At 42.1% G+C, this 15,245-nt stretch overlaps 1 protein-coding gene across 1 annotated transcript in view; it reads right to left on the bottom strand.

The window, feature by feature from the left end:
- Nucleotides 1-14,833, bottom strand: part of LOC137427572 (CD9 antigen) — a 41,545-nt gene extending 26,712 nt beyond the window's left edge. The window contains exon 1 of the mRNA XM_068117168.2: nt 14,551-14,833. Within this exon, the coding sequence (XP_067973269.2) occupies nt 14,551-14,616 (66 nt within the window). The 5' untranslated portion in view covers nt 14,617-14,833. The remainder of the gene's footprint in view (nt 1-14,550) is intronic.
- Between the last annotated feature and the right edge of the window lie 412 nt (nt 14,834-15,245).

Below are 15,245 nucleotides of genomic sequence, written 5' to 3'. Positions count from 1 at the left end.
ATGGGTAAGACTACTCATGTCTGATCCTACAAATTGGTTCAGCAAGGGGGAAGGAGAAAAAAAGAAAATTAAAAATACATGGTGGAAGCCAGGATGAGCTGCAACATGAGCTCCTCCTGCAACAAGTCCACCTGTAGCGAGCCATCGATCTGCTTTGGCTCGTTGGAATATAGATTAAATAAAAACCGTAGTCAAACAGCGTTGCCTGGAAAGGCTCAAAAACACACGAGGAAGCTGTACGCTGTATGCAACGCTGCATACAAATGCCTAGTTTGCTGGGGAGTTGAAGGATAAGAAAAGGCTTGGTGCAGCGAGGCGTGCCCAGGCAGCGCCGGCCTTTGTCGGCGGCCAAGATTTATGCTCTACCCAAGATGCGTCACGGCTGATGGAAATCCACAAGGTTTCAACTGCGATTGTTTTTTTTTTCCAGCACAACAGAATTGGAAAGGGAGCGAGACAGTCTGGATGCTCCCAATGCTGGCAAATCAACTGGCACAGACTGAAGAATGTTTGGTGTGAACCAAAAGAACTGCCATTTGAAACACCTGCATTTACAAATAATGAAAAGGTATGGTTAAAAACATTTATTTATTTTATAAAGGATTCCTTTCCCCTCATGCATTTTTGGGGAAAAAAAAGAAAAAAGAAAAAAAAAGGCATTTATAGCATCCAGAACCACATGACTTGGCTGAAGGGGAAGCAGAGAGGGGGGCCGGGGGGAAATTTTTTTTAAACCCTAGCAAATGTGACGACTTCCCAGAAATCAGTCAGCCTTCAACACCAACCAAAAGCACCACCACCCTCAAACGGCAAGGATAAGGGAGTAGACTGTCCATTAGACAGCGATAGGATAATTCGGCTCAGTTTCAGGGAATGAAGTCAATTTGGAGTCTGCACACAAATTGTAAATGGAAGCATTATCAAAAGATCGATACCCCCACCTCTACATTATACGTACGTACCAAAATTGATGCAGAACCTTGGAGTATCCATTTCATGGACGTCTGCATTTGGAAAGACTATGCAGTACATCATTACCATTATCTAATGGTAACCAAATTCAAGAAAACTTGTACATCTTCACCACATGAAAATACAAATCTTGTTACATCTTGCTGCCACAAATAGCTGGATCCGACACCTCATATGGTCTGGGAGCTTCTTAACCCTTTTTGCCCAGTACTATTTAAATGTCATTCCAAAATATCTACCATATAAAACAGTCAGTTTGTGTGTTTGTACAGAGGTCTGCACCTTCACAAGGGTAGGCCAATCTTTTAACACTAGTCTGTGTTCACTGCAGTCTATTTCTGAGGATAAAACAAAAAAACATTTTCCATAAGAGCAATTATGTCTGTTGGAATTGTAGAGGGCGGCTTGCAAACCGAGCCTCAAGGGCAGTGTACAGAAATTATTTTTTTAATACAAGGTGCAGGGAGGTGAAATTTGCTGCACATGTGCAACATGAGTTCATTGTAAAACGTGTTGATTTACATCTGATGTAAAAAAAAAAATTAAAAATTTAAAGCTTCTGACCAGCGCACGCACACACGAGGCTGCACCATTGAACTGTTCCAACCCATCATTTTTGACGGGCTTTAAAAGTAGAAAATAACTTTTTTAATACTTTTTTTTTTCCTTTTTTTTTTTACAAAAATTGGCTCCAAAACAAGCACACTCTTCCTTGTGCTGCACCAAACTTAACACCCAAAACAACTGTGCAGTTAGAGGATACAGTTCAAATTTTACACAAAAATCAGACAATTTCTCAAAAGAAGTAGTCAACAATTGCAATTCTTCAACAAAAGGATTTATGCAATTACAAGTTTAACAATTACAATGCATTAGTTATTCAGGTTTAAACACCAGGCCCAAAAAATGCCTTAAAATAATAAAAGGCAGTTTCATGAACGGCACAAAACCGTTTCATTGCGCAAATGAACATGTGCAAGTTAGAACCAGCATCACAGGGAAACAAACCACCCCTGTTGGAGAACGGATTACAATGACTATAAATTCCATTCTTGGCATGAAACAGGCATTTCCAAACCAGGAAACCAAGACTTGAGAAAAACTGTGCACATGTGAAGGGAGTGAAGTTAGGAAACTATGTGGCCTTCACAAGGCAGGGAGCATGGCCATGAGTTTGACGATTTACAGCGCAGAAGTCTCCAAGTCATGCATTACAAACTGAACGAATGAGTTTTACTCAAACAGCCAAACGAGGGCAACGATGCAGGCAAACAAGACTTTTCCTCACTCCACAACACAGGCCCAGCCAACATTAGTGAAAGTTCTCAAAACAAATCCTTTGAATGCAGGCCGCCGGGGCACCCAAGGGTACAGCGTCCCCAGGCTAGTTACCCTGCGCTCGTGAAGTGAAAAGCGGGGTCAAACAATCGGTTACGTACATGTCTGCATTTTAAAAATTCATTTTCTCAGCAACAGTTGGTCCGATCACATGAAAGTCTACCGTAGGAGCGCCTCTGCCTGTAGATTTTCTTGCTGATAATTAAGACGTCACAAGTCACGTGGTACGGACACCATCTTGGAAAAACATTACACCTCCATATCTCCCAAACCACTCGATGGAAAAAAAATAGGAAACGTGGCTCATCGTCAAGTACCCCATGGAGAACAAGATATGTTGACGATATCAGTGCCTTAATTATGACGTCATAATTCGACAAGTACAACGCTTGATCTGATCAGTATGGAAAAAAAAAAATCCTCTGCAACTGCTGGTCCGATTGGCATAAATTTCAGAATGAGCGGCTGCTCCTGTAGAATTTTTTTTTAATGATAATTAGGACGTCATAGGTCACGTGGTACAGACGCAATCTTGGAAAAACGTTGCACCTCCACATCTCCCAAACCACTCCAAGAAAGAAAGAATTGAAACATGGCTCATTGTCAAGTATTGAGGAATACGATGCGTTAGTCATGGGCACCTTAATTATGACATAATTCGACAAGTACAATGCTTGATTCGATCAGTATGAATTTTTTTTTTCTCTGCAAGTCTTGGTCCGATGGACACAATTTTCACCATAGGAGGGCCTCCTCCAGAATATTTTAATGATAATGACGTCATAGGTCACGTGATACAGGCGCCATCTTGGAGAAAAACTTCGCACCCGTCTCTGAAACCGCTCTATGGAAAAATTTAAACATGGCTCATTGTAAATAACTATGGGGAATGTGTTGCCAACGATGACGTCATTGGTGCCATAATTATGACGTCATAATTCGACAGGGACAATGCTTCGTCTGATCAGTTTGAAATTTATTGAGCATGATCTATTCAACAATTATATTAGAGAATATAAATTTGTCATCGCTCACGTAGTCTGGCAGCCATTGGATCAAAAAAAGAAAAGAAAAAACGAAAAGAAAAAAAACAACCCAAAAACGTTCAAACAGAAGAGTTGGCTCACACCAAGTTCACTGCATGGTAAGTATTCTATGAATACCATCTTGTTATACTATGAGCTATGAGGAACGGTTAAAAGACATTTGCATTAATCATGGTGGAGGGGTTCTTATACAGAGATGGCAAGATAATGAAGAATGTGGACAAGATAGGTGCAGTGGAGTTTTTCAGCAGAGTAGACAGTGTTAAGACCAGAGGCGACAACCTGAGTGTAAAGGAAGTGTTAGGACAGGAATCTTTCAGTCAGTGTGGTTAATGCATACAATGGTCTGTAAATGTCATGGAAGTAAATAGGTTCAATTTGGAATTTTATCGGTACCTGGATGCATTGGAGATACATTGGTATGTTGGTTTTGGGAGGACTTCAGTAGTTTGTGCAGATGGATGAGGGATTCCATGGTTGGTGCAGTGCAAACGTGAAGGGCCAAATGGCCTGCTGTGCATTAGAAGTCCTCATGTACAGTCATGTGAAAAAAGTAAGTACACCCCTTGTAAAGTTGTTTTTCAACATACAGCTATTTGATCTTCATTTCAACAATATTGATAAAGGTGATATAATATAACAAATATCATGAAACATTTACATTTTGTAGTCCATTGTATAATTTAAATAAACATAAACGCAAATTTCGCATGTGGAAAAAGTAAGTACACCCTTGGCTCTCGTAGGCGGTATTGCCCCTTGGCAGAAACAACCTCAAGTAGGCATTTCTTACAACTGTCTACCAGTCTTTGACATCAACTGGCAGAAATTTTTGCTGACTCCTCCATGCAGAATTTTCAGCTGTGCGATGTTTGAGGGGTTTCTTGCATGCACAGCTCGTTTCAAATCCCCCCCACAACATCTCAATGGGATTTAGACCCGGGCTTTGACGGCCATTCCAGAACCCTCCATTTTTCTTTTCAGCCATTCCTTGGTGGATTTACTGGTATGTTTAGGGTCATTGTCATGTTGCAAGGTCCACCTTCGGTTGAGCTTCAACTTTCCGACAGATGGCCTCACATTATCCTCAAGCACCCGCACCCTCTGGTACAATGAAGAATTCATCGTGGATTCTATGATGGTGAGCTGCCCAGGCCCTGATGCAGCAAAGCTGCCCCAAACCATAATATTTCCACCACCATGCTTTACAGTTGGTATCAGGTTCTTGTGGTCAAATGCTGTCTTTGGTTTTCGCCAAACATGTCTTCTGGTACTGTGGCCAAATAGCTCTACCTTGCTCATCTGTCCAGAGCACATTGTTCCAGAAGTTCTGGTCTTTGCCGAGGTGTTCATTGGCAAACTTTAGTCTTGCCCTGATGTTCTTTCTGGACAGCAAAGGTTTCCTCCTGGCACACCTCCCATGTAGATCAAATTTGTGCAGCCTCTTTCTAATGGTAGACTCGTGCACTTTGACATCAAGTGGCAAGAGCAACCTGTATGTCCCGTGATACCCTGGGGTTCTTAGAGACTTATTTCAGCATCTTGCGGTCTGCTCAGGCTGAACTTGCTGGGGCGGCCTGGCCTGAACAAGTTGGCAGTTGTTTGGAATCTTCACTTGTAGATCTTCCGGACAGTCGAATGATTGATTTCAAATTGTTTGGAGATCTTTTTAAATCCCATCCGACTCGTAGGCATCTATAACCTTTTCTGAAGGCCTCAGATAGCTATTTTGATCTTGGCATGATGCCACACTTCAACAAAGAGCAAACCAAACTAAATGTCTGAGGTTTAAATAAGACAGGTTCCTCCAAGATCCTCTGACGATGTTCTAATCATTTGCACTGAGCTGGTGCACCCGATTCTAATTTTAGGTATTTGAAGTAGTGATAAATGTCGGGGTGTACTTACTTTTTCCACATGCGAAATTTGCATTTATGTTTATTTAAATTATTCAATGGAGTACAAAATGTAAATGTTTCATGATATTTGTTATATTATATCACCTTTATCTATCAGTATTGTTGAAATGAAGATCAAATAGCTGTATGTTGAAAAAGTCAACTTTACATGGGGTGTACTTACTTTTTCACATGACAATTTATTCTTATGGCAAGGGCATTTTATTAGTGTTGCATTGTGGATTAGAATCTACCCAAAGGCAGCAAAAAGACATCTGGAAGCAGTTAGAGGAGAACCACCTCACAGTACTTGCAATCAAGTCAACAACAACAAAAACCCCAGTGACCTCATAGTTTGATGGATAATCCACCTGCTCTCACCTACCTACATGTGATGGGTCAGAAGTATACAATGTGGCCAATGCCCTCAGACAAAACAATTAACTGTCCATAAAACAAAATGGGAAGCACCACCCACATCAAAGTTAACAAAAATGACAAGGCCAAGCTTTCCCCATACAGCAGCATAGTCACAGAAGACAATATGATAAATAAAATAGGAAATAACCATCTGTATAAACACCAAGATCTCTGCCCATGCCACAGCATTAACGACAAAGGCAAATTGGAGCAGGTGATGAGGAAGCAAGTGAAGTGACCATGTTCACAAAGGGAACTGGGATTGAGTGCGAGTTTGAGTGATAAATCTCATCTTCACAGTTAAATCTCAAACATGCACTTTGGCATAAAACGGATTTTAATGGAAATTACATTTGCTTTCAAGTTGGCAAAGGGAAAGACTGACAAAAGTACATCAAACATGAAACAAGAACAAACATTTCTTTGGGCGCATCTGTTGACACTGATCAACATCATGTGATCCGAGTCAGAGGAACATGTGATGCCACCAAACATCAGCTCACTCAACTCGATTTCATTTCACTGGGACTAGGTGCTGGTGGGAAATCTGGAACTTAAAACTAAAAATATATGGAAGGAATGGCAGAATGAGACTTCTCCCAAATATTGAGGAACATGAATAGGGGGAAACGGGTTTAAAACATTGATTATAACATCAGTACATGTTTACCATAAGTTTGAGGTTTCTGTGCAAAGCGATAGAGCATGCGTTGAAGTTTTAGGTGATAATCATGACCCCTTCCCCACAATCATGTGTCGACAAGCTTCCCCACAAACAAATCTAAAGCATGCTCTAGGTAATCTGTCTTTTTCTTTGCACACATGGTTGAATTTTTGCACTTGCAGTCCAGGAGTTGGAATATGGGGTTGTCGTTGTTGTATAGCCCCGGACAGTTCTCTTCAACAAGCCAGCGGCACGGAGACAGCAGATCATGTCCAGGAGCGTCGCAGATAACCCCACATCCAGGATGGTGTAGCCCACCCTCACTAAGTCAGGGCCACGACAGAGAAAGACAAGAGTGAAAGGGCTTGTCCATGGGGACAGATCACCACTGACCATGACCGCGTTACTGACGAATCAGGGCAGCAGCAGTGAATAATGAGGAAGATTTGCCCCCCCCCCCCCCTCCCACTTGCATGAGGGGAAATACAAACACCATGGAGGTGGCATCCCCGATAGGTGTGCATATGCAGTTGAATCTGCAGCACCAACTTCCACCCAATTGAAGCTGTTTGAGGCCGATTCAGTGTCATAGTTACTTTCATCTGTTGGTCCAATTTCCCATGGCAAATTGTACCTTATGCTGTATTTATTGGTTTGTGCTGTTAAAGGACAACTTGAATAGCCGGTGAAAATTGTCCCGAGTTTTGCTTTTTCAAATATTGTACTTTAGCAACATTATCCTACTTTCCCTGATCACTTAAGGGGGGGAGGGGGGAAAAATTTGAATTCCTGACCCTCCATTTTTTTTTCTCCCTTCCCTCAATATCTACAAACTAAATCTTCATTTAATATAAAAGCTTCCTTTAAAAGCATTTAAAAATGCTCCACCTCATTTTTGTTCGGAGAACCCCAACGTTTATAATTCTGGCAGGAGAACTTCAGATATGTTCCTCTCCTTCAAAGATTACTTTTTAAAACTATCAGTAAAGGGCTTGTTCCAACAATCCTCCTGCATCGACAGCATCAACTCTGCCTTCAACAAAAATTCTTAACACCCATTCAATGATCTTTATTTCCATTTATCGAATTTGGGAATCGGCAATCCTCCATGTGCTCTTTTTCCACATGCCCCTCCCCCACCTTAAATCCACCGAAACCACCTCCAAAGCCTATCCCTCACATTGCCTCCGCAAAGCATGTCCATGACTCCTTCGTCTGTCCCTGGTTATCTCCGGTTTAATGGGAGTGAACCCTACACTGGCAGTGGATTTGCACTTTATATAAAAAACGCAATTGCTCACTGCCCTTGTACGGAACTTGCATTTCTCAGGAGTACCTTTGGCTGCAACCTCGTTTGTGTTGTACCTTGTCCAAGCAGTGACGACTCCACCTACAGATCTCCATCTTTTTTTTTTAAATACAGGATGAAGGCTCGTGAAAGCTAACATTTATCACACCAAGAAAAGAAAGTATATAATGAGGGGAGCGGTACACAAGATGGGGAGAAAAGGGGAAACACACAAACATTTGAGAGCAGGGTCATCGGGAGATCTGTGGGAAGGAGAGGGCTTGGAGGGGGAGGCATGGGAAGGGGGGGGGGGGGGGTGGGAGAGGTATAAAACACATGAACACTGCTGAAACTTCCAGGAAAGAAAGAAGTCGGGATTTCCCAAAAAAAAAGGGGATCTGCGGTGAATTTACAGGGGTAGAAAAGATCAAGGTTTTGGATGGGGGAAGATAAGAGATGGTGGTGAACAGCTGTTTTAAAGACCTGGAGGGAGGAGTGGGATTGAAGAGTGAGGGAGTTTGTTCCAGAGGTGGGAGAAAAGAGGAATGAAGGAGTGAAGGTGAGCAGAGAGTCTCGATTTTGGCAGTTTAACCACAAGAGGTTAACCATAGCATGGACCAACTTTTAACCACTCATCCCAACTCGTCACGTGGAGATTAAAATTACCATGCCAATTGGCTTGGTGGTGGTAACTCACCAGCCATGGCACTTCAGCAAAGGACTTCGTGACCCCTTCAACTTTCCAACCCGGCTTTCTGCAAACAGCAAATCCTCCCTTCTGGATTTGAAGACAAACTTTCTTGCAAATTTCTCGTGCTCCTCCTCTCCTGTAATTGGTTCGTATGTACATGTTTGCTCTCTGGTTATTCACAGGGAGCTGCCTCAGTGCTGGTGAATCAGGCAAATTGGCAGGGATTGCAAGCAGCCATATCACTTCAGGACTGGTCTACATCTAGGGCCCCCTCCTCCCCACCCCAATATAAATTCAATCTGGGAATTCTTCCACAAACCTGCTCTTACGCAAGGACGCATCTCATCTAGTCTTCAGTTATCCTACCCTCCTTTGTGATACTCCACATACTGTGGTGAGGAAGTTGCTCCAAAACCTGGAAAACAATCTCAGCTCATTCCAAAAAGTCTGGGAACAAGTATATCCACGAGAGCCAGAAGACAACATCTGCCCAAACTCATGAATTTCCAAATGTCACGCTCAAAACATGGTGCCACCTTGTCAAGTCTGTCTTGTAGTATCCTCCTCCCTCCATCCCTTCCCACTTCAAATGGCACCACAGAAGACATTCTTGAGGCCAAATGCTTCAATTCTGTGTTTCCAAATATTGCGTCCCCCCAATGCCTCGCTCTGTACCCACCCTACACAGTCACTCCAAACTGATATTGGACTGTCTTTTGCACAGGAGGTACCCAAGTTTCTTCTCATGTCCTAAAAACATGCTCTTACACATCTTTTCACCTTTACTTCAGAAACCTAAGCAAATATATATACGGCTTTCCTGGCTGACAATGCATGATCAGAGGACAACCCGCCACCAAATTTGTGATCGCCCAGGTAGAAGATCTGACGTCCACCCAACAGTTGATATACAGTGTCCAGCCACAGTTAGGCCAGCAAGTCCATGGCACAAGCCAGATGTATAAACTTCATATTGTTTGGAACTCAACTCAGTTCAGTTATAGTTATAACCCCCCCAAAAAACGTTTGAGGGTTATATTAGCAAGGTTTACACAACCCTCGGTCTATTGGTCATTTTATGCTTCATATGCACATAGGTGCAGTTGACAAAGCTGCAGCACATCAAAAGCTACGCACTCCAAGAAACTTCAGAGAACAGTTGCAATTAATGGCCGCACCGTGGTCACATTTGGGCATGTGGCCAACATGTTCACAACATTGAAAAGGCCTATTGCAACACTAAAAACGTGTAGATAGACGGATTAGATTGTGGCAACTTGGTCCTTTTGGGTGGTAACTCATAAAAGGCTGTACAATCCTACTACAATAAGGAATGTGTTACATTGCTCTACCCACATACATGCACTACTTGTGCTTAATTATGTTACATCTCAAAAAGCTATTTGGGGAAGAGCAGGGGGTTGACTGGGGAGGAAGTGTTAATTTTAGAGGTCCCAGAAAATTGGATTTAAAATGCCATCTTTTTTTTTTAATGCAACAAAAGCAATAAGCAAGGCCAGATAACATTCCACATGACCTTGCACAACCTAAACAACCAAAGTCAAATCCTTGAGGATTGCAAGTATGCATGCACCACTTCCCTTCCCCCTCACCCCCTCCCCAAATTAACTATTGACGTTAAGGGGATTTAAAAATCAAAATCTCAATTTTGTCGCAAAGTCTCAATTTTTCCAAAGCTCCCTAGTGAGAAAAAGTTCACTGCAGAAAGCCGCATTATTCCAATCAAGAAAAACGACATGTTCGTAAAATTGACAGAACAAAATGAAATACCTACATCACCGCTCATTTCTCAAATTCAATTTTTGGCCTTAACCCAATGGAATTTTGAGAGAAACTGTCAAAGGCACCAAAATTGGCACTTTCAAATGATAGCGAGGGCTAGGTAGCACAAAACCTTTGCATAAGGACAGGAGGCCCCAAACTTCCAACAAAGAATGAACGACAGTACTCACATGTAGAAGCAAATACGTAAACATGAACAAGCAACAGGTCAACCTAGCAATAATTATATTTCATAAACCAATCCCACTTACACTCAAACTACAGCAGAAACGGCTGGATGAAGCACTGGGATGAAAAATACAAAAGTCAAACAAAAGCTAGGGCTAGCACACAAGCAGTTAATTACATTCCAAACATTAGCAGAGCTTAAATTGTACACATACTATCATCAGATGCAAGGCCTAAAAAAGTGCCTTTTTTATATTTATTTATATATTTTTTTTCACTGTCATCAAGTTGTCATCTTTCATCACATTTATCGTAAGCAGCAAAGTTTCCACCTCAAAACATATGGTGTTATTAGAAGCCTAAGCCCAAGTCCACCCATAAACTATGGCAACTAAATTTTGTTGTGGCAAACAGGATGCGCAGACAAAACGACAACGGCACTCAGGAGAGAGAGAGAGAGAGAGAGAGAGAGAGAGAGAGAGAGAAAGAGAGAGAGAGCATACCTCAGCCTGGTTGGCCATATCACTCAATGGTGAAGAATCACTTTAAAAAAAAAATTCTACTGGCTGGAACTGGATCTTCACCAAAATAGAATAGATTCTTCCTTGTCACACACACAACCTGCCCACGAAGTTCCATCCATAACCAAGATATCCTGCTATGTATAGTTTTTGGCCCTTTCTCCCAATGGTGAAGAATCACTTATAAAATTCTAGTAGTCTGATCTGAATCCGGATCTTCACCAAAATCTAATCATTTCGTCCTTGTCACATACGCTGAATCTGCCAAATTTCGTCAGAATCCGTCCACAACACATACATGTATTCATATACTTTTTCTTTCTTTTTTTTTTAACGGACAGATGGGTGAAAACAACCTCCATCCACCTTTGGTGGCGGAGGTAATGAGGTACAAAGCAGTTGGTCTTCAGAATTTTGGCCACTTTGTACCTGGAACAGAAAGGGTAAGTGTTTGAATAAAAGCCAGCTCGATCGCGGCAAACGTGCATCACTTTGCTGAAAGATAATCAGGATTGATTTTTTAAAGGCCAAACGTTTTCTGCAGACAATAATACTTCTAATAACAAGGCAATACTTCTCATAAGCAAAAGTGCATCGGTTTAACCAAACAGGAAGCAGCAAAAGCCAATGTGCCCTGTGAAAAATGTTACTGGCTAAAATGAGGAAGGGGGAAAAAATAATAATAAAAATAATTTTAAAAAGGCTGACAGGATCGCCTTGAGGTACAATGACCTAAGTCCTAAGCCATATACTCTGGGTTTGAATCGCGACCCAGCTCCAAACCATCATCCTGATGTTTCACAGGCAGGGCGATTAAACAATGAGTGCCGTTAAACTTGGCGCCTCATCTGCCAGAAGTTAGAGTCCGTCGAAGAGACCAATTCGCCTGTTCTCATTGGGTCAGCATTTGGCCCAAAAAGTTCGTGAAAAACCTGGCCATGTTTGACCTGGTGTAAGCTGCGTCAGCACTAAATACACCGTCAGGGCACAACACCGGATGAAAGTTTTTTTTTTAAAGAAAAAAAAAGGTTTTTTTTTGTTTTGTTTTTTTACCCCAATCAATACCCCTTCCCCCAGGAACAACTTGAAAGCTTTTACTTAGTCCACGTTCCAGGGCCGGATCATGGAATTTCTGCTCCAGATACCATACCCATGGGCTTGGGATCCTTGGATCATGGGTTCAAATCCATCAATTGCTGAATTAACACCAGGGGGGGTTGACTCAGCCTGTCATCCTTCCAAGGTCAGCAAATTGCGTACCAGCTCACTGGCAATTCCCTGTGTGTCGCAAGAGGCGACCAACAGGGTTGGCAGCAGGAAGGGCATCCGGCCATAAAAGATCACTTCAAAAAGGGGACCCCGGTGCCCGAAAAAGGCCAACCCTTGCTCTGCGGGAAAAAGTGGCCTCTACACTAAAGGTAGTTGGTATACCATACCCATGGAACCACAGAGCTACAACGATAGGCAACCATGTGACCTATCCAATTCGGCAGAGCAAATCATTGGGATTTGGGTCATCAGTGCGGTCCAAGCGGTTTGAACAGCATTCCAACTATTAACCTGCAAGGAGCCTAAACCACCAAAAGAAGCAGCCAGGATAAGCAGATTTTGAAATATCATTCAAAGTTGTGGATGGATGATTTTTAAATATCATTCACTTTCAGGGGATGGGTAAAATCAAATGTACAAATGTCCACTTAATATGGCGTTGGGCCAGCACGTGCGGCCAGTATGCGTTGTAGCATCGTCAACCAGTTTCAAATTTGAGGTATGCGGCACCTTCCACGACAACGTCAATCAACTCAGACCTGTTTGACAGAGGTGGAAAACGGTCTCAGGCGTCGTTCCAGAATACCCCACGAATGCTCGATTGGGTTCAGTTGTGGTGACCGAGAAGGCCAGGACACGTGGATGACATCGTCACGCTCAAATTATTGGGTGACGTGTGCTCTGCAGATGTGGGCCTCCTCTTGCAGCCACAACTAGAACAGCACTCAGGAGAGCGCATACCTCCACCAGGTGAGCAGTTTACGTTTTGTATCCGAGTAGGCCAGAAAATTCACAATACAGAATCATTTAAACAAAATCATCCATCCACAACTTTGAGATATCCTGCTTTGTATCGTTTTTGGCCCCATCTCCAAATGAAGAATGACAAAAAAATAAATAAATACTAGCTGGATCCAGATCTTAAATTCAAAATTGAAACGATTTTTCCTCATCACAAGCACAACCTGTCCAAATCCATCCATAACTGATATGTCTGTTAAACCCTAACTCAATGGTGAAGAATCACTAAAAAATTAAATAATTCTCATATCCGAATCCGTATTCAGATCTTCATTCAGATCTTCACCAAAATGGAAACGATGCTTCCTCGTCACACAAACCTCTCCACCAAGTTTCGTCCACAACTTTGAGATATCCCGCTATGTATCGCCTTTTGGCCCCATCTCCCAATGGTGAAGAATCACTTAAATTATACTAGCCAAATCCAACTCTGGATCTTCACCAAAATCGAATAATTTCGTCCGTGTCACATACGCTACATCTCGACCAAACTTGGTTTGAAGCGGTCCACAACTTTTTGGAATATTTTGTTCACAAACAGGGGTGAAAACAATCTCCATCCACCTTTGATGGCAGAAGTAATTATAGGCAACCAGGCCCATGCAGCATCTTTATATGTGACCCTAAGCATGCTGGGATGTTATCTCCTTAATAAACACGAGTCAAAGCTCAAAATATATGAATAAAGCAGAACTGTATTCATACATTGCACAGTAAGAGTGGGCAGTAGTGGGGATCAGATACAACGCATTGCTCAAGTATCAAGGTTACATTTGCAATCTTAGCAGGGATCAATCATGGTAGGGTAGTAGTAGTAGTAGTAGGGTAGTGCTAGTAAAGCTCAAAAGATAAACATCTCAATTTCAAAACTCCCCTATTCTACGAACCATCTCCAATCTTCCCCCATCCAAAACCTTGATCTTTTCTACCCCTGCTAGTTCACCCCATACACTTTTTTGAAATTCCAACTTTCCTGAAAGTCCTTGCAGTGTCCACATGTTTTATACCTCTCCCACCTCTGCCCCCCCCCCCCCCCCCAAGCCCTCTCCCTCCCACAGTTCTCTCGATGTCCCTGCTCAAATGTTGCGTTTGTGTCCTTCCCCTCTCTTCCCATCTTGTCTACCACCCCTTATTGTGTTTTGTGTCGGTTTGACTTGTGATTAATGTTGGCTTTCACGAGCCTCGATCTTGTATACAAAAAAAAAAAAAAATTATATATATATATATATAATATATATATATTTAATTATATATATTTTTTAAAACAAAAAAACATTTCCTTGGCAAATGCATGGAAATTCCTGCCATGCTCAACGAGGCCACACACTCACCGCAATCCCCGATTCAAACTCACCGCCAACAACATCTTATGGCGATTTCAAATAGAAACTAAAACTAAAACGGGACCGCGGACGCCAGCAGGTGTGACTCATGAAATAAACGGGAGTTTGGGAAGGTCCGACTTCCCTTTAACTTAGAGGAGACGTACGAGACAAGGAACCCGTTGTAATAAAATATATATATAATTAATTCCTAACGCTCTACATACATCGAACAAAGACAAACGTTTGGAATGCGAGGGAACAGATTTAAATAATAAATACAGTACTTCCAAAAAAAAAAATTCCACAGAAATCAAAACAAAGGAATCGGAAAGTTCGAAGACCTCACCCAGAAAATGAAGTTGAAGATGAAGAGAAGAGTTTTTACGCATTTGAAGCATCCCTGGATACCCATCGTGTTCGAAGGCCTGTGGCGGGCGATGGAGATGGACGGGTAGATTCGGCGCAGGGCAAGCTCGAAAGATGGATGGTAAGTGTGAGAGCGAGAGAGGGAGAGTTCGGGGTATTTGGCAAATCGCTGACCGAGCCCCGCCCAAGCACAGAAACACGCAATCAGCAAGCTGTGCGTGCTGAGGGAACGAACGAATCGAGGTTGTTGTTGTTGTTGTTGGAGGGATGTATAATTTACATTTTATTTATTTATTCCTTCCGGATCATCCTCTGTCTCTGACATTGGCCAGGAGCAAACCTGCTCCTCCACGACCAAGGAGTAATTTATTCATTCATCTTTCAATTTAAACAGTTTTGCGATTTTTTTTAAGACTCGATAGTTATTTTCTTTTTAGAGTCCGATTAAAGTAAGCTAACAGTGATTTAAAATTTAAAAAAACAATTGCTGCTTTAGTAATCACATCTTCACATGACGGTCACGTGATCGAGTGACGTCACACCGTTGTGTGCAACAGTCATGAAAACTGATGTGTTGAAGTTAAATCGAAATTTTATCGAACTCGTTTCGCAACAGATTAAATATTTTAAATTCCAGACAGCTTCTAAAGCGAGTACACGAGGAAATGAACTCTA

The sequence above is a fragment of the Myxine glutinosa genome, chromosome 5, assembly GCF_964187855.1.
Source record: "Myxine glutinosa chromosome 5, kmMyxGlut1.1, whole genome shotgun sequence".
Classification (NCBI taxonomy): Eukaryota; Metazoa; Chordata; class Myxini; order Myxiniformes; family Myxinidae; genus Myxine; species Myxine glutinosa.
This window is presented reverse-complemented; position numbering and strand designations above follow the sequence as displayed.